This window comes from Megalobrama amblycephala, linkage group LG14 (assembly GCF_018812025.1).
Source record: "Megalobrama amblycephala isolate DHTTF-2021 linkage group LG14, ASM1881202v1, whole genome shotgun sequence".
Taxonomy (NCBI): Eukaryota; Metazoa; Chordata; class Actinopteri; order Cypriniformes; family Xenocyprididae; genus Megalobrama; species Megalobrama amblycephala.
The window spans coordinates 26,589,265-26,609,797 of NC_063057.1; the positions used below are offsets into that span (position 1 = coordinate 26,589,265).

The window sequence follows — 20,533 nt, forward strand, 5'->3', positions numbered from 1 at the left end:
TATTCATTCATTCTTTATTTTGTTCTTAACGGTAATACTTTTAGAAAATAGACCTCAGAATTCTGGAAACAGAACAAAAATACTGTTGATCAAACGAACCAGACTGAAAAACAATTTGTTTTCCATTTCTGCTTTGAATTTGGTTCTTATTTCTCTATTGGAGAAATCACATTCTGGGTGCAAAGAATTATATATATATATATATATATATATATATATATATATATATATATATATCATGTTTTCATGCCAATGTTTCAGTGCACTGGAAGGGAAAGACCTGCTAGAGTTTAGTGTTGTTATGTTTGATATTTGAAAGAGTTTCTGTTATGTTGAAGTTTTTGTGATTAACATTGTGCTGAAGTGTAGACGACATGAAGGTAAACACTTTAGCATCTTACTAACAGCTTACTTGTTCATCAAATACAGTATATTTGCTAAATAAGGCCCCCCTCTGGCCCCCCAAATTTGAAATCGTGTCTCACCGAAAATGTTCTAAAACTGGGTGCAATGTGCAGTTTGTAATGAAGGGTCAGTGGCGTGTGGATCCATTTGCAGTCTTTATTAAATATAACAACAAGTTCAACAAGGCAAAGACAGTACCGTAGTCAGGGACAGGCAAGAGGTCAGGGCTGGCAGCAGGAATCATAAACGGGTCACAGGCAATGGTCGAGATAGGCGGCAAGCAAACAGAGATCAGAGTCCAGGCAGAATTCGAGGCAGGCGGCAACGGTTCAACAGAGATAATCAGTCCAGGTAATAACAAGAAGGCAGTCCACAGAAATAATGCTCAGAAATGATCACCTTAGCAAATCAAGACTTCGCGAAGTAAGTGAGTGTGTGAAGGGCTTAAATAGTGTGTGTGTGTGATGAGGTGCAGGTGCATGTGTAATCAGTCCCAGGAATGAGGGCCTATGGGAAATGGAGTCCAGATGGTGAACAGTCAATATTCGGGTGATGGCTCCCTCCGGTGGTCCGGAGGACGAGTCGAGGGAGCCACATTCGTGACAGAGCCCCCACCCTGCGAGCGGCTCCTGACGCGAGGAGGCGGACACCGGGGTCTACCACGCGGTCGAGGGGCCGGCCTCTCTGGATGCGTCCGGTGGAATTCCTCCAACAAGGCGGGGTCCAGAATATCATCTGCATCGACCCAGGATCGCTCCTCCGGTCCGTACCCCTCCAAATCGACCAGATACTGCAGTCTCCGACCCCGGCGCCTGGAATCGAGAAGTTCCCGAACTTGATAAGCCTCCTCGCCCTCAATCAGCAGCGGTGGGGGATGACGGCCCTCGGTTCCCTCTGGTTCTCCTCCCGGACCTCTCTGTCGTCCTCCAGTTCTCTCTGTCGTCGCACAGCCCGCTGTAGGAGGTGATGCGCCAGATCCCAAGTCTCTTCACTCCTCCGTAACCAGTCATTGACCGCCGGCAGTTCGGATGGTTCTCCAGACCAGGGGAATAACGGCGGTTGATAGCCCAGGACGCATTGAAATGGTGCGACACCCGTGGAGGGCTTACGAAGAGAATTCTGTGCATATTCGGCCCACATCGAGAAGCGTCTCCACTCGGCTTGCTGATGCTGACAGTAGGTGCGGAGGAACCAAGTGAGCTCTTGGTTGAGACGCTCAGTCTGCCCATTGGACTCTGGGTGGTACCCGGAGGTGAGGCTGACATTGATGTCATGTTTATTGAAGAAGGCGGCCCATACACGGGAAGTAAACTGGGGTCCCCGATCGGAGATAATGTCTTCCGGAAGACCATAGAGTCGCAACACAAAGTTACATAATGCTTCAGCAGTCTCCAGGGCCGTGGGCAGCTTGGGAAGTGGAATGAGGCGGCACGCCTTGGAGAAGCGATCGACCATTGTCAGGATGGTGGTGTTGCCTTGTGATGGAGGTAGGTCTATTACAAAGTCTATGGCAATGTGTGACCATAGCCGGTGTGGAATGGGTAGAGGCTGGAGTAGCCCCGCAGGTACTTGGTGTGATGATTTGGAGGTTTGGCAGGCGTTGCAGTTGTGAATGAATTGGATTACGTCCTGTAACATATTCTTCCACCAGAAGCGGTTTTGTAGCAGATTGTGAGTGGCTGTGATACCTGGATGACCGGAGGTGGGAAGATCGTGGACGTGATGCAGGACTCTGTTTCGCAGGGGTGCTGGAACATATGTGCGGTCGTGTGGAGATGCCACTGGAGGAGGGGTCTGTTCGTTGGCTTGAGCGAGTTCGGTCATTATGTCCCATTGGACAGGGGAGCTTTCATGGCTAACAACTCACAGTCACCCACATCATAATTCCTCTCCGCTGCTGATAGTTTTCGGGAATAGAACGCACACGGGTAAATTTTTTCGGGATCACCTTGTCTTTGGGATAGAACCGCGCCAATGCCTGTGTTGGACGCGTCGACCTCTACAATGAAGGGTCGCTCTGGGTCAGGGTGGCGGAGAATGGGTGCTGTGGTGAATCGCTGTTTTAGCTCACTGAACGCTCGGTCAGCTGCCAGTGACCAGACTAAACGAGACGAAGTGCGCTTGGACATGGTTGTGAGCGGTGCTGCCACACTGCTGAAGTTTCTAATGAACCGCCTATAAAAGTTAGCGAAGCCCAGGAAGCGTTGCAATTCCTTCAAGGTGCGTGGTTTCGGCCACTCTAGCACGGCCCTCACCTTCCCATCATCCATGGCTACCCCGTCTTGACTGATAATATATCCCAGGAAGGATGTAGATGTGCGGTGGAACTCACATTTCTCCGCTTTAGCGTACAGCTGATGCTGGATGAGCCTCTGGAGAACTGCTCTAACATGCTGGACGTGTTCCGAGTAGGAGCTTGAATATATGAGAATGTCATCTATGTACACTATGACCCAGCGATTCAACATATTCTGGAAGACGTCGTTGATAAAGGATTGGAACACTGCTGGACTGTTGGACAGGCCGAACGGCATTACAAGGATCTCATAGTGACCGGAGGTTGTCGAAAAGGCGGTTTTCCACTCGTCCCCCTCGTGGATGCGAATGAGGTTGTAGGCACAGCGGAGATCAAGTTTGGTGAAATATTCTGCTTGCCGTAACTGTTCAAGGGCAGCGGGTACCAGAGGCAGGGGATAGCGGAACTTAACTGTAATGTCATTCAGGGCACGGTAGTCAATGCAGGGTCTTAAACCTCTGTCCTTTTTCTTTACGAAGAAGAAGCCCGCAGACGCGGGTGAGGTTGACGGCCGGATAAATCCCTTAGCGAGCTCTTCTTCAATATAGGCTTTCATGGAGGCTGTCTCAGATTGTGACAACGGGAATATTCTGCCCTTAGGGGGCGTGGTTCCAGGTAACAGGTCGATGGCACAGTCACTGGGTCGATGTGGAGGTAGTTCGGTGGCTTTTCTTTTACTGAAAGCTATCGCTAGATGGGCATATTCGCTGGGGACGTTGAGTTTATCAGGCTCACCTTCAGAAATTTCGACAGCTCGTATGGGTACTGGAACTACGGGTTGCAGACAGTGTTCGTGGCAGTAGCTGTCCCATTGTCGAATCTCCCCCTCCTTCCAGGACACGTGTGGGTTGTGTGTACGGAGCCAGGGTAAACCAGGGATGATGGGGTTGTTGGGTGAGGGAATAATGCAAAAGTGGAGTAGTTCTTGATGAAGGATTCCGACTTGTAACTTGAGTTCTTTTGTGATGTGCTCCACCCTGCCTCCTCCAATGGGTTTACCGTCTAACACTTCCACTGTTAATGGAGAATGACATTCCGTTAGAGTGATGTGATGGGTTTTAGCAAAGGAGTCCGACATGAAATTGCCAGCTGCCCCAGAATCCAGAAGTGCATGGGTGAGAATGGTTTGATTGTCGACAGTAACTTGAACGGGGATTTTCAAGCAGTTGGCTGGATAGTTATGTGAAGGTGAGGCACTCACCGATTTGGTGTTTGGTGGACTGGGACGAATCGGGCAGTCGAGCTTGAAATGTCCTGCCTGACCGCAGTACAATCAGAGTTGCATCCGGCGTCGTCGTTCTCTCTCCTCTGGTTGAAGGTGGGGTATAACCCAGCTGCATGGGCTCGGGACTGTGACTGGCGGGAGTAACGCCTCGGTTGAAGCGGCGAGAACGTAGCAGGTTGTCAATGTGGATGGCCAATTCAATAAAGGAACTCAGCGAGTGACCCTCGTCACGGCAGGCGAGCTCAGCCTGTAACTCCAAGGAAAGTCCCCGACGTAGTTTGAGGGTATCCTCCACCCAATTGGTCTGGGCTGCGAGCGTTCGAAACTGAAGTGCATATTCCGCTTTTGCCGCTTTTGTACGATTGGGGCGGCGGCCTGCGGCGTGGTAGCCTCAGCGGAAGTTAGGCGTAGGCCCTGCAGCGTCTTCACAAGCTCCTCGGTCAGCGAGGTGAGTCTGGACAGTTGATGGTTGATGCATAGCGAGTTGACTGGCTTGGGCAGACAATTCGGTGGATATCTGAGCTAGAGCTGCTGGATCGCTGTGTGGCGAAGTCTTCTGTAATGAAGGGTCAGTGGCATGTGGATCCATTTGCAGTCTTTATTAAATATAACAACAAGTTCAACAAGGCAAAGACAGTACCGTAGTCAGGGATAGGCAAGAGATCAGGGCTGGCAGCAGGAATCATAAACGGGTCAAAGGCAATGGTCGAGACAGGTGGCAAGCAAACAGAGATCAGAGTCCAGGCAGAGTTCGAGGCAGGCGGCAACGGTTCAACGGAGATAATCAATCCAGGTAATAACAAGAAGGCAGTCCACAGAAATAACGCTCAGAAATGATCACCTTAGCAAATCAAGACTTCGCGAAGTTAGTGAGTGTGTGAAGGGCTTAAATAGTGTGTGTGTGATGAGGTGCAGGTGCATGTGTAATCAGTCCCAGGAATGAGGGCCTATGGGAAATGGAGTCCAGATGGTGAACAGTCAATATTCGGGTGATGGCTCCCTCCGGTGGTCCGGAGGACGAGTCGAGGGAGCCACATTCGTGACACACATTGAGTAAAGACAGTATATTTTAACTCCCTGAGGTCTGAAAACGCGAAGGCGTGTTTTGCAGGATTTTTTTCACATTGCAGCATAACAGACTTAAAATACTCTGTCATTTCTTGTCATAGAGACATAAGTAAAATATCAATTGAAACTATAGAATGTCTTCTTTTATTTGTGTACACTCAGAGTAAAAACACAATGTTGTGCTTTTTGTAAAATAAAGAAAACTAACATGATGCGTGATCTCTCCTCTCCCTCTGAACGAAGTCCAATCTGATAGTTCTCAGAAAATGAACTGTAACTTATGAATACTAATGACAAAAAAATGACACTTACGTCTAAAGAAACGTTGAAATGTCAGGTTTTAAATCGTGCAAGTCAAATCGAAAACAAACATTCTGTGTTTATGTAATCTGTATGAAAAGAGAGCCATGTCAGAAGTCTGTGATTCAGCTCATTATCCGCTAATGCGGCCACGCCCACGGAGCCAGCGCTATTCAGACGCAAATTCAGAGGCAATACATGCATTCATCGTCTCAATCGTGTATTTATTGTCTTGAAAAGTGTTTATTTGGATGTTAAAGCAATGGTTGGCGATCTGTAGAAGACATGCAGTTAGTTCCTGGTTCCTTTTCTTCTTTATATGAATTTGTGGCCTAAAGGTGTACAGAGAGCGCCCTCCGGCTGCAAGTATGAATTGAAAATACCATTCCTGAAATGTCCTCTTCTTCTTTAGAATAATTTGTGGACTAAAGGTGTACAGAGAGCGCCCTCCAGCTGCAAGTATGAATTGAAAAAACAGTATCCAGCACTCATAGTGATGACAATAAATATTACTTCTCAGTATAGAAAATTGACATAAATATATAAGAATCCATCAGTATTTCTCCAAATGTGCATGCTTTTAAGCTAAAAGCCTATATGAAATGCCATAGAGGTAACATAATTGTTCAGACACTTTGCATCACAGAAATACATTATATTTTAAAGAATATAATAGAATACCATTATTTTAAATTGTAATATTTCACAGTATTGCGGTTTATGATGAGCTGAGACATTATTACAGAGGTTTTTTTTCACAGCCTACCTGACTGAAAGGCCTCATTAATATGCAAGTCATTTCAGGTCATTATTATGTGATTCTTTTGTCTTCTCAGGTGTAAATGGCCCATTATTCATGCAGATTCACGCCTCCACGCATACTGTGTTTCTTGACAAAAAGTGTCTTACAAAAACTAAATCAATATATTGTTTTATATGAAGGAGTAGGCAGCATAATTTTTACATAATTCTGAAGCAAAAACTCTAGTCTACAACCTCCAATACCCCAAAGGCTTGTGAACAATTTAATATACTTTTTTTTGGCCTTATTTCAGTGACTTAAGTTTTTTGTTTTTTTCAATAACCACGCATAAACATTATTCCTCACATATTATTGTAGCCTAGTTTGTGCTGAATACAGTGTAATGACACTTTTGTCATTTATATGTTTATGAACAACTGAAAAAAGCACAAATGTCAGGGCATGTCAAAACTTCTCCAAGCCCCAAATCAGCCTCAGACTCCAGAGGGTTAAATATTTGTATTACTCATTTGTATTTGCATTACAGGATAACTAAAAGCAACTTTTAATTTAGATGAACTTAAAACAATCTTCACAACTGTAAATAGTGGTTTGAGATTTAGATGTAGGGCTAACAGGTAAATATAAAGAAATTGAATTACTTATTGAATAGTTTCTGTATCTGTATCTTTGTCTTTTCTGACAGACATCAGTGGTTTTATTAGGCTGCTGTCACTTTAAGACCTGCCGCACATGACGGATCTGACACACATCCTATTTTCTCACAACCGTTTACATTCATCTAACACTTTTAAACACATTTTCGACTGTAATTACAACTTTATTTTAAAAAGGGGAAGGGTTTTGTTTGTGTCAATGGGACGCTGCTGCCTGAAGCGGTATTCTGTGTGCGTGTTATAGGTATCTGTTCACAGCGCCACCAAATATTTGAGTTCTTTGTTTGCTTCTTATTGTGCTTAAATGGTTTAATAACACTTTAATGCATGATGCGTGTGATCTTATACTGTAAAGCAGCCAAAGGATGACAGAAAAAACAGACGCTGTGTTAACTGAAATACAATTATGATTATTATCAATGTTGAAAACAGCTGTGAACTTTTTTTCAGGATTATTTGATGAATGGAAAGTTCAAAAGAACAGCTTTTATTTGAATTAGAATCTTTTGTAAAAAAAAAAAAAAAAAAAAAAAAATGTACACAGCTGTTTTCAGCATTGATAATAATCATAAATGTTTCTTGTGCACCAAATCATCATAATAGAATGATTTCTGAAGGATCATGTGACACTGAAGACTGGAGTAATGATGCTGAAACTTCAGCTTTGATCACTGGATATAAATTACACTTTACTATATATTCACATAGAAAACTATGGAAGCCTGTTTCCGCCACAAAAAAAAAAAAAAAAAAACTCCACTAAAAAAAAAAAAAAGATGAATTGCGACATATCTCAGAATTTTGACTTTTTAACTCGCAACTGCGAGTTTATATCTCACAACTGCGAGTTATAAAATCTGAATTCTGAGATATAAAGTCAGAATTGCGAGATATAAAGTCGCAATTGCGAGTTATAAAGTCAGAATTCTGAGATATAGTCGCAATTGCGTGATAAAAAGTCAGAATTCTGAGATATAAAGTCGCAATTGCGTGATAAAAAGTCAGAATTCTGACTTTATTTCTCGCAATTGCGACTTTATATCTCAGAATTCTGACTTTTTCTCACTACTGTGAAACGTTATTTCTCACAGTTCTTACTTTGCTTGCGTTTCCTTTCATTGCGACTGACCATCAGGATTACTGCTTTGTTATTATTATACATAAAATAGAGGACATCATAAAGGATTATTTTTAGCGCCGATTTACCAATAAAGAAATATTGATTTTACTGGAGGAGACACATAAAGATTAGTCTCCGGACATATGCATTATGCAGGAATATGCATATAGAATGTTTCCACGGTAACCTTGTACACAGTGTTTCAAGGAGAAAAAACAGCTTTTACTGCCATCTAGTGGGCTTAATACTAAAACAACCAATACCTGTCATGTTTCATTAACTTTGCAACTCAAGGGTAGAATCATGCAATTCTGCAAATTACAGTCGAGGTATTTGTGCAATAAAAGTTGTTTTTAACAGAATGGATACACTAATGAATTTTACACAATAATAACAATATAATAATAATCATAATAAGAAGAAGAATCAGCTGTGGCGGAGGCGCAATAAATCGGACAAAGCTGAAGTGGCACATTTTATACACCAACAGCTTCAGACTTCACGGCAGCACGGCTATCGTTGGATGCACTGTTACACAGACAGAGACACTGACCGTCAGTTAATTGCGAGAAAAAAGTCAGAATTCTGACTTTATAACTCGCAATTGCGACTTTATATCTCAAAATTCTGACTTTTTATCACGCAATTGCGACTTTATATCTCAGAATTCTGACTTTTTATCACGCAATTGCGACTTTATATCTCAGAATTCTGACTTTTTACCGCGCAATAGCGACTTTTTATCTCAGAATTCTGACTTTATATCACGCAATTGCGACTTTATATCTCAGAATTCTGACTTTTTATAACTCGCAATTGCGACTTTATATCTCAGAATTCTGACTTTTTATCACGCAATTGCGTGTGAGATATAAACTCGCAATTGCGAGTTAAAAAGTCAGAATTCTGAGATAAAAAGTCGCAATTCATTTTTTTTTTTTTTTTTTTTTAGTGGCTTTTTTTTTAGTGGAGTTTTTTTTTTTTTTTTTTGTGGCGGAAAAGGGCTTCCATAGAAAACAGATATTTTACATTGTAATAATATTTCACAATACTACTGTTTTTTTTGTTTTGTTTTTTAATTGAATAAATGCAGCCTTGGTGAGCAGAAAATACTTATACAGGTTTATTGTCCTGTATAAAAAGTTTATTGTCAAATTAACAGTAACTTACTGGCAACAATTATCCAGGTGTTGCTATATTTAATACCACAGTAAAATTACTGTAAAAATAACTACAGTAGTTTTAATCATACTGTAAAATAAAGTACATCATTAAGTATAATGCTGTACTTTATTTTACAGTATGCCTAAAACTACTGTAGTTATTTTCACAGTTAATTTTTATTTAGTTTAATTTAACTGTTATATATTCAATAACACAAATTATAGCTTCACATCAACTTTATTTAGGTTTCATCTTTTACATTTCTGAACTTCAATACAGAAATTTACCAGCATATTAATTTCACCAATTAACAAAATACAATTAAAGTCATACCACTAAAATCACATTAACACATTGGGCCAGTGGAAAATAAATGTTGGAAATATAAAAATAAAGTTTGAAGAGTTAAAGTACTTAATTAGTAGCAGTATACAACAATAACCAGTAAATACATATCATCTTACATCTTAAAACTACATGCCATAAAGAAGTTATTGCGACGACTCAGGAAAAAATGCTGTCAGCGCAGCTTAACTGGGAAATGAGCACGGAGCCATACAGTGTAAACATCCGGGGCTTAGCCCAAATCAATATTTGTCCAAAGACATGTTAATTTTCTGTTAACAGCCTTACTGACATGAAAGGAGCTTTTGTTGTTGTAGTGTTGTTGTTCAGAAAATGTACATTATTTGGCACTGTAATTTGTAAAAGTTTTTTGGGTGTCTCCTTAAGAAGAGCTTAAGAAATTTTGAACAAAATTTGAACAAAGAAACAGCATTGACTTGTACCTGGACATTAAAGAGGGCTCAAACATCTTTATAGTTGTGATAGAAAGTCTCAGTCTACATTGTGTTTTAGGATGCCAAACAATTATTAATAAAATTAATACTTAATCACTGTATTTTGCTGTTTTATAAAGGCACAAAGCCATATCATGGTTTCGATTTCAGTTCGTTGGTAAAATACAACTTAGAGACCATTTAAGCTTTGTAGGCCTGTGTTTAAAATTTTCGGTTTATGATGAAAAAGGGTCATTGGGAAACACTGAATGAATGTTTAGCTGACAAATGTGCTAAAGTTGTAATATCAGGTGTTATATCATAACAAAAACCCTTCAACCGGACCGAACGAGAGTCTCGAGGCTTGCCGCTGCGCTGAGTGTATGGGAAGCCAAACACACCAAAAGTGGTACGAGGCAGCGGGGTGTTACAAAGCTCGCGCCGCGCTGACATGTCATCTGCGCGGATCAATGGACCAAGCCGCGCGACCGACTCGTCAGCGCAGCGCGGACGTGTTTTCTAGCGCCTCCCAATGGACAGCGCGGCGCGAGCTAATCTCATCCAATAGTATCCAGCTGCAGACCCGCAGCACCACAGTTTCAGAACCGCAGTTTCATGATGTCTACAGTATTTAACAACAATACTTTTAAATAAAGTCATTTTTCTGTTCATATAGGCCTAACATGCATAAGATATCATGATGTACAAAGAGCAAAATTTTAAAACAGCCTATATGTTAATGTCAATGAATGGATACAAACACAGTCGTGTATAGGCTACTGCGAGAATAGGCTACAACTATGCCGTTTTTATTTTTAAATTATTTTCTCCACGTTTTAAATAGGCTAATACAATGACACAGAGTTTGAGAAGATTTATTTATTTATTTATTTTATTAATTCAAACATATATTAATACATGTGTAACATTTGACTGTATATTTGATCGTATTATTTCCTTCATGTTCAAATTGTTACACATAATACTTACATTATGTAACGTAGGCTATTTAATGTCAAATAAAAATAACCATTAAAAAAAAAAAGCCTTGAACAAGTAAAACGTGTGCTGAAAACAAATAGGATATAAAACATTTCTAAAATAATAGGATTAAAACATATTTAAACTGCTCATAATAAAATAAAAACAAGCAAAAAACAAATAATCATCTTAAAACACTTAAAGATTATAAGCCCATATCATGGCATTTCTGCAGAAAACCCTGTCTTTTCATCCCTGAAAACAAAATGTTTTATTAATATTTATTTAATATTAACACGATACATATCTTTGACAAATGCAAAAAAATCTTTAATGATAAAATGTAAATGATTCAGTAGCCTAGCAGACACTTAGTAATACAAATACTTAGTAATATAAATATATAAATATAAATTCGTTCACCACATCATGACAGAAATATCATACACTCACCATATACACCTTCTGATGTCTCATTGGCTTAAATGCATGTTTCACTTGTTCAAGGATTTGGAATGATTAAATACATGTAGGCTTATATTTTGACATTAAATGCCCTTAAATGCCTCTGTGTCTTTATACTATTTGTCAGACGTTCACAACATGAACATAAGGAAATAATATCACATACAGTCAAGGGAGACATTTTACTATATGGTTACACATTTATTAATATATTTTCAAAATTATATGGTTAAAAGTATTTGTTCACAGTTTATACAAATTAGTTCATGCCTTAACAAAACATAGTTTGCATTATCGATTAACTTGGTAATTAAAACTCCTCTTTGTACATCATGATATCTTATGCATATTAGGCCTATATGAACAGAAAAATGACTTTATTTAAAAGTATTGTTGTTAAATACTGTAGACATCATGAAACTGCGGTTCTGAAACTGTGGTGCTGCGGGTCTGCAGCTGGATACTATTGGATGAGATTAGCTCGCGCCGCGCTGCCCATTGGGTGGCGCTAGAAAACACGTCCGCGCTGCGCTGACGAGTCGGTCGCGCGGCTCGGTCCATTGATACGCGCAGATGACATGTCAGCGCGGCGCGAGCTTTGTAACACCCCGCTGCCTCGTACCACTTTTGGTGTGTTTGGCTTCCCATATGAGTGAGTGACAGGAGGCGTGTCTGTGTTCAACTGCGGTGTGCGTGAACTCGCTGTCGGAGAGGAGAGAGGGAAAGCGCTGCCGGTGTATGGATGCCTATGATGAATACTGTAGAAAAGCGATATTGAACTGTTTAACATTTTAATTTGCATACTGTATTGCAAAGCCAAAGCGCAATGAAATAAAGCAACTTATGATTTCGGGGGTTTACAGAGGCTATTGTCCAGTTTCATATTTGCTCAGTGACAGTCATTACATTCGGGGCTTGACTCAAAACATTCGGGGCTGAAGCCCCGGCAAAATCGGCTGGCACCGCCCCTGCCTAGCACCAAAAGTATTTTTACCTAAGGTGACCAGATTTCTGACATGGAAACCGGGGACATTTCCTATGTGAGTGGTCAAAATACCACCAAAATCTCATTTGTTATTATCTATTAATTAAAAAACGGGGACAGTACATTTTTGATTTTTTTTATTGTTGTGGGTTTTACATTTTACATTAATAAATATTATGATTTAATTTTATTATTAGGATTTTTGGTCTGGTTTTAATACAATTCACCAAAATAACTAGCCAGTAGGCCTAACTACACTCTTAAAAATGATGTGTTAAAAATGTACACAAAATATGTGTTAAACAATTCATAACACATTTTGTGTTACTACAGACACATTGTGTGTAAATATTGTGCTTAACTGATTGTTAAACCAGGGGTGTAAATTTCATCGGACAGTAAGCATAAAATTTTCTCAAGAGCAATTTTTGAAGGGGACACAAATAATACAGCCAAAATTTTACTTATAAAGGATATATGTAATGTTACACAGAAGAAAATCTTACTACTATTATTATTGTAGCATGTAGACTGTGCCATTATGCTCATTATTTCTCTTTGGTTCAATGAAAAAACTGACTAAATTGACCAAAATATTCAAAATAATTTATTTATTTGAATATTTTTTAAGTTGTTTACAACCAAGTCACCAAAATATGATGAATACACATTGAGCTAAACCAAACATACAACAGTAAATCAATTAGCCTTATTGCAGTTCTCATATTCTTATCAGTGTTAATTGTTGTTGGTGGGGGTGACTTAGTATCCAACAAGCTATTATAAACAAGCTACCAAACAAGCTTTAGGTAGGCAACATTATAATCGCTAAAATAGCGGACTCACGGAAAAAAATCGTGTTATCATCTTTTTTTTTCTTTCTTTTTTTTTTTTTGTTGTTATGACTAATTAATTACTCAGCGTCGTCAGTATTAAAGCAAAAATAACCACTTCATCCGATGTTTTTGAATAAAACAGCCTTGACAGCCTGCTTACTGGAGCTCCTCTCAACTACTGTCTGTCTGCAGAACTGTCTTCTCCCGCCGGCGCCGCCGGACTAAACACACAAGTGTGACGTGCGTGGTGGACCAAACCACTGTGAGGCAAGGGAGGGGTGACTCAAAATGTTTCTAAACTTAAAACGCCTGTTTGCGTTTGTATTTCTTTAATACTTACACAATTATTATAACTATATATCATTTACAATACTTACAGTGTTTTTTAATTATATTTTTTTTGGGGACTGCACTCAGATAGGGGTGGTCCTGACCCCCCGTCCCCCCGCGATTTACGCCCCTGTGTTAAACACATTTAAGCAGTACATATAAATAAAATGTTTTTTTTTTTTTTTTTTTTTTTTTTTTACTTATATTGATATCTACTGTATTCATGTAGTTTATCATGTTGCCAATATAAAATAAGCATTTGGGCGCGCGGGGTGAGAATACTGGATTTCGGCATGCTGTGCGCGCATGGCGCGCCTGCGTAGTGACGTTCCTTTTCAACTGTCGCCCCGTCAGCCATGTCGGATGATTCAGCTTTCTGCCTCAGGTGAGTGAAAATAATTAAAATACCTCTATAATAGTAACTTTTTTCCCAACCTTGCCTAAGATTATTTTGTGTTAGTTGTCCAAGAAGTTGTTGTTGTATTTTTTAATTATGTCGTCTCCATGATTCGTACCCCAGTTCAAATACACGGCTGGCCTGTTAACTAAATGTCATGATGGGCAGATAGGCTTCAGAAACACTGAAGCCAACAAATGTGCCGTAGATTCGAGGCTGGAACAATCGCACCCGTTCCACGGTACCCCTAGGTCAGAGCAGTGCAAATGCAACAAAACTCAGGCCAAACATGTAAAAATACACTTTAACAAATGTATTTCAAAAGTTTTATTTAAAGTAAAATCAATTAAATGGAATTAACTAATCATCTAATAAGTTAAATATAGGTGTCTGTATAATTTGTGTTCTTTTAATTTTAAAGGCTTGTTTATCTGTTCCATGGCTAAGCTAAACGGCCAATAAGAGATTAATAACTACCATTATTAATTTTGATTATTCAATGTAATAAAACATCTACAACTTTTAAACTGTCGGAGATCAGGTAAAACCATAGGGTAAAGCCCTAGACACTTGTTCAATAGTTCTCATAAATCTGATGATTCTGGGCTCATTATCACCCCTTATGGTGAACCACTGAAATTTCGACTGTTTCGAAACAGTGATACTATGAAGCCTCGTTTACTAAAATCACGTGACTTTGGCATTTGATACACGCTCCGAACACTGATTCGAAACAAAAAGATTCATAACTTCGGAGCTTCATGAAGCAGTGTTTCGAAATCGGCCATCACTAACTAAATGCGCTATAGCCAACTAGCTGTCGCATTTACGGTTTTTGTAAAGCCGTGTTGGCAGAATTGTTAATTATACGTTAAGCGAAATACTATTTGATTGAACGTTGAGTATGAACTCATTAACTTATGGTCCTTTTACAATACTATGGAATGTTTCAATTCAACAACGCAAACATAACGTAATCGACCTTGCGCGCCATTTTTGTGCTACGTTACCTGACGAGTCACTATATTTAAAATGTAATTTTTTATTGTTATACACTGTTATTTGTTTTCTCATTGTGCGGTGTATATATATGGATATTTTTTCCCCCTTTTATTTAGATGATGGATGTCGAGGAACAAATTACAGTTACTCTAACAATTTTACACAGAGTGCTTGCAACTGTCTTCATAGACGGAAAGGAAATATGGAGAAAACTATTCACAGTTGGAAGTATCGGAGAACTGATAGCCTCAGCCAAAACTGAGCTGTCTCTTGACAAATTTCAAATACATTATATTGCAAGCAACACCCAGGATATATTAGAAGGAAGTGTTCAACCATTACAGGTAAACCATTAATGTATTTCACATTTATATTACTAGTGGTCAAAGTAAACATTTAAATAATTAAAATGTTTTTCATTTTCATTTCTTAGTGTCATTCATCAGATGTAACTCGTACTGGCACCCCAACTGGATTGCTTACACTGCTTGAAGAAAAAGCCCCTACAATCCTGAGAGAACACGAAGAGACAAAGACACTTTCTATTTCCTCAAGAAAGTTTCTTGTTAAAGTTGCTGTCAGTGACCTCGTTGAGAAACATGGATTGTGAGTATAAGTGGTTGTTTATAAGATGTAAGGTGTATTTGTTTAAAATAAATTTAATTTAAATTACATTGTATTTAAATAAATTAAACATTTCATAAAACTGTTAAAAATAGAAAAGTAAATAAGGTTAATTCAATAAATAACTTTAACAGTCTAAAGTACCAGTGTTTATATATATATATATATATATATATATATATATATATATATATATATATATATATATATATATATATATATAGTGTCTTTTTTATGTTTGTCGATGTTTGTGTTAGAGCCATTTCTGTGACTTTTGATTTTTTTTTTTTTTTTTTCTCCCAGCTATCCATTTGGTACAGAAAAGCTGGCACTAGCAAAGGAGATTGTGTCATTGTTCCCCTCGTTAAGGATTCAAGTGCCCTTTGGTGAAAATGAGGGACATGTAAGGATGTTTTTACATTATAAAATAAATTATTTAGCAATGTGAATATAAACTGCTCAAGTATATTTGACTCCAACTTAATTCTATTTTTGCATTACTCATGTCAGGAGCATTTTTTTGATGGGCCATCACACAGTGGCTTTATAGAGAACATCAGACGGAAGCTTCAACAGAACCAGCGGATGTACAGTTTGAAACGTCGTCATTGTACACTGCAACCTTCTTTGCCGAGTCAAGATGAAACTGTGCCAAGTGAGTGGTTGACCCTGATAAAAAGGATGCGACCGTCACCAGAGAATTCATCATCAATAAAGGCTGCAGTTGAACAAACCTTCAGTTACCGAAGGAAATGGATAACAAGCAAATCCCCAACTGTTGCTGAAATCTTCAAAGAATATCCCAGATTTCTTGACATGCCCGCCTTGGTAATAGACATGCTCAACTAAGAGAGAACTTTACACAAACTTATATTCCATAATTGTAATATTAATATTTCTTTCTTTCTTTTTCTTTTTTTTCATTGAAAATGGACATTGAATTTTCCAAACTCACGGATGGCAAAAACGACGTTTTTATCCGGAAATGGGAAGGGTGCATAATTCCAAAGCTGAAGCAAATAGCATCCTTGGAGAAGAAAAATGACATACAACACTTGCTGGAGAAAGCCAACAATCAGCAAGATGGTATGATTTTCTGCCTCAATGTTTGTTGCATGTGCACACATTTTTAAACCTAGTTTAAATGAGAAAACTAAATATGAATTTTAATGTTCAATTCATGAAATAAATTAATAATAAAATAATAAATTAATAATAATATAAATTTTGTTTAAAATTCTTCTTTTGCATGTGACCTGCATCTTCACTTCATCAAGATGAGCTGTGCTACACTATATTGAAGATCCTCATTCATCTTCTTCCACCCACGGCGTCTGGGAGAAGTGTTGCTGGCAGTAAATGCTGTGTGAACTCTGCAGTCTCATACCTGTTGGAGCAAGTGCCGGTATGCTTTTTTTTTACTCTTAGCTTGTGATAAACAACATTGTTTCTCATGCAGCAACATTTTCTGATGCTTTTCATTGTTTCATTTCTGTAGGCCGGTACCAACGTGACCTCCTTGCTTAGTGAATCCATGAGTGGATCCCTGAAGTCAGCTCAGCCGCAGTTGGTTTCCATCGGTTCTCTACAACATGGAGCCCAGTACATAATTGTGGCAAAGAATGATTCTTTTGCCCTTCCACTTGATGTTGAAAGCCTGACCCGCGCGAAATATGTGACATAATTTTTGCACCTGTTGTGTCAAAAGGGCTTGCAGCTTATCTTAAACAACTAATAATAGATCACCATACACAATTCAAGCTGCTTTATCCTGGTAGGAATCTAATTCCTAAACATCATTATATGACACATTATTCGAGTATTATGACTTTATTTGGACCTCTTTCCAAGTTGTGGTGTATGAGGTTTGAAGCCAAACATCACCCTCTTAAGCGACATGCCCAAGTAGTATGCAACTTTCGAAATATTTCAAAAACGCTGGCTCATAAACATCAGATTCAGCAAATGTACCACTGGAAATTGAGCTCACCACTCAATTTTGAAATGACTGTGCCAAATGCTTTCCCAGTTGTGATTGCATCTTTGTATAAAGGTGACAAATTGCTTGACAAACTTAAGACAGACTCTCATTTTGAGACTCTCACTTATACCAGTTCAGTTCATGTGGCAAACACTATCAGTTTTTTGGGGACAACATACAGGACAGGATGCATTCTGACTTTAAAAGCAGATGAGTGGGGAGAACCATTATTTGGTGAAGTTATACACATTATTCCCCAAAGTGAAAGAGAATGTGCACTTATGTTTCTGAGAGTTTTAAGAGTTAAATATTTTGATGAACATCTTTTTTCCTTCAGTGTCATCAGAACCAAAGATTTTGATATGGCAAAGCTGCCTGGTGACTTAATAGATTACAGACCTTTAAATATTGTATCATTTTGTGATCAGCAATATGTAACTCCTAAATACAAAATTTTGTTTTAAACATATTGGCGGTTGAAACTGTTGAACACATTGTGTTTTGACCAGATTAGACAATGAATTGTTTTTTAACATGATCACCTATAGGTGAATGCATACACCGTAAGTGTGTAATGGTTATTTCTTTGAATACAGTTTTTAGGTTAATTAAAATATTTTTTTCTGTATGAAAATTAAATGTTGGTACACTTGAGAATAAGTTTAGAAAATATGGTACTTTATATGTTAAACTGTTTCATACATATTTGACATTTTATTTGACTGCTTAACAGATGAGTTTTATAATATTTGATGAATGGTTTTTAAAATGTATGATATGTTAATGCTTATTTCACAAGTTTATAGTCAGTGTACTGTAGTAAAAACATTTGAACGCATTAATTCCATGTTAAAAAGAAAAACAAACAGTAAGTGTGTAATGGTTATTTCCTTTGAATAGTTTTTAGGTTAATTAAAAGTATTTTTTCTATATGAAATGAAATGTTGGTACACTTGAGAATAAGTTCAGAAAATGTGGTACTTTATATGTTAAACTGTTTCATACATATTTGACATTTTATTTGGCTGCTTAAAAGATGAGTTTTATAATATTTAATGAATCGTTTTTAAAATGTATGATGTTGAATGTGTTAATTCTTATTTCACAAGTTTAAAGTCAGCATACTGTAGTAAAAATATTTGAATGCATTAATTCGATGTTAAAAAGAAAAACAAATAAATAGTATGTGAGCAGTGTAATTGGTTCCTGTGAGATTTCATAATGTACACAAATTGTTTGATCTAACATTTGTCATTTTATATTAACATATATTAAACAATTTCTTAGTAACACACAGTTGTGTTTTTGTATGTACTTAAGAACACATCAATGTGTTAACTTGAGCTGCACATTTATGTGTTACATTTTATAACACATTTTGTGTGTTGAATTTAACTCAACATGTGTTGTCCCTGAGCACACTCAGAGCATGTGTTAAAAATAACACATGTTGTGTTGTTTTCAACACATTTGTTTTAAGAGTGTACAAAAAAACTATTAAACTATTACACTATTTTGAAAAATCACATTACAAAATATAATGTGAGATAAATAACACAAATAATATTTGCAACATTTATTATTGAATTGAATATTTTAATTTTCACGAGCTGTTTAGGCCTACTGTACGAAATTACAACTTTTGTCCAATGACATTTTAATTTTCTGTTAACAGCTTTGCTGACACGAAAGGAGCTTTGTTGTAGTATTGTTGAGTAAAGTTCATAAAATGTAGGCTACATTATTATTTCCCACTGGAATTTGTAAAATGTTCTGTACACCTCCTCTAGGGGGGTCCGGGGGCATGCACCCCCCGTAAGAAAATTTTGTACATTTTAAGATTAAATGCATCAATCTGGTGCACTTTGGAAGCTCAAAATTAAGAGCTTCAACCCATGTACAGTGTGCACATTGAACAAAGAAACAGCATTAACTTGTACCTGGACATTAAAGAGGGTTCAAACATCTTTTTAGTTGTGATATAAAGTCTACATCGTTTTAGGTGTTTTAGGATGCCAAACAATTATTACAATAAAATAATAATATAATAATGTTTTAGGCCTAGCTATATAATTATTCATATGACAATAATATCCATATAGGCTATTGTAACAAATGCACTCGAAAATATATATATATTTTTTTTGGTTAGGCCACTTTACACAACGTATAGGGAAATTAAAATACTAGTTTGTAGCCAATTTCTAAGATAATTCCTTGAGCTTTAATTTTGATCACCAAATCGCCAGCTGATCGCGTGAGCAAAGTGCGCACTTCTCTTTAAAACACGCAGCACAGACAGACTGTATATATACTTAATCATTGTATTTTGCTGTTTTATAAAGGCACAAAGCCATATCATGGTTTCGATTTTAGTTCGTTGGCAAAATACAACGTAGAGACCATTTATGTTTTAAATTTTCGGTTCATTATGAAACGGTGGCAGCACACAGGGTCATTAATGGGAAACACTGAATGAATGTTTAGCTGACACATGGCCTAAAGTTGTCATATCAGTTGTTATATCATAACAAAAACCCTTCAACCGGACCGAGAGAGAGTCTCGAGGCTGCAGCTGCTCTGAGTAAGTGACAGAAGGCGTGGCTCTGTTCAACCTCGGTGTGTGTGAACTCGCTGCCGGTGTATATGGATTCTGTAGAAAAGCGGTATTGAACTGTTTAACATATTTTAATAGAGAGATATGTTTAGAAAAAAATATATTAACAGCACTATTGAGAAACCTCTATGCTGGCCAGACTTTTTTGCAATGTATTTGCAGATTATTTTGAACGAGATATAAAACGGGGACATTTCCGGGGACAGCTTCAGTCGGGGACAGAGCACCAAAAACCGGGACAGTCCCCGGAACAGTCTGGTCACCCTATTTTTACCTTGAAGTTGCAAACAACATTCATACAAAACAAAAAAGCGATTACATGCATTTTCAAGTTGACCTACCATTTTCACTCATGCTTTTCGTCTTCACAACGACTCTTCCTGCCTGTCTCACGTTAGTTCAGCCGGTCTCTGCCAGCACCGCTGCGGGAGGAAAGAGCTACTTAGTGCGGCTTAAAGGTACTAAAGAGGATGTTTTGTTTTATACATTTTTGCAATATTACTTGAAACGTCTCGGTTACGTATGTAACCCTCGTTCCC

The 20,533-nt window shown here is 38.1% G+C and overlaps 1 protein-coding gene across 1 annotated transcript; it reads left to right on the forward strand.

Moving 5' to 3' along the window:
- The first annotated feature begins 13,618 nt into the window (after positions 1–13,618).
- Positions 13,619–18,593, forward strand: LOC125246327. The gene is made up of 6 exons (XM_048157288.1): positions 13,619–13,758; positions 14,889–15,116; positions 15,206–15,378; positions 15,700–15,799; positions 15,907–16,482; positions 16,674–18,593. Exons 2-5 carry the CDS (start codon positions 14,889–14,891, stop codon positions 16,243–16,245), a joined length of 840 nt encoding a protein of 279 aa, XP_048013245.1. The 5' UTR covers positions 13,619–13,758; the 3' UTR covers positions 16,246–16,482; positions 16,674–18,593.
- The last annotated feature ends 1,940 nt before the right edge of the window (positions 18,594–20,533 follow it).

Excerpts from the sequence above, each read along its gene's own strand:
- LOC125246327 (XM_048157288.1), top strand. The coding sequence starts at position 14,889 with ATGATGGATGTCGAGGAACAAATTACAGTTACTCTAACAATTTTACAC. Across the intron at positions 15,379-15,699 it reads CTCGTTGAGAAACATGGATT|CTATCCATTTGGTACAGAAA; the intron begins GTGAGTATAAGT and ends TTTTTCTCCCAG. Across the intron at positions 15,800-15,906 it reads TTGGTGAAAATGAGGGACAT|GAGCATTTTTTTGATGGGCC; the intron begins GTAAGGATGTTT and ends TACTCATGTCAG.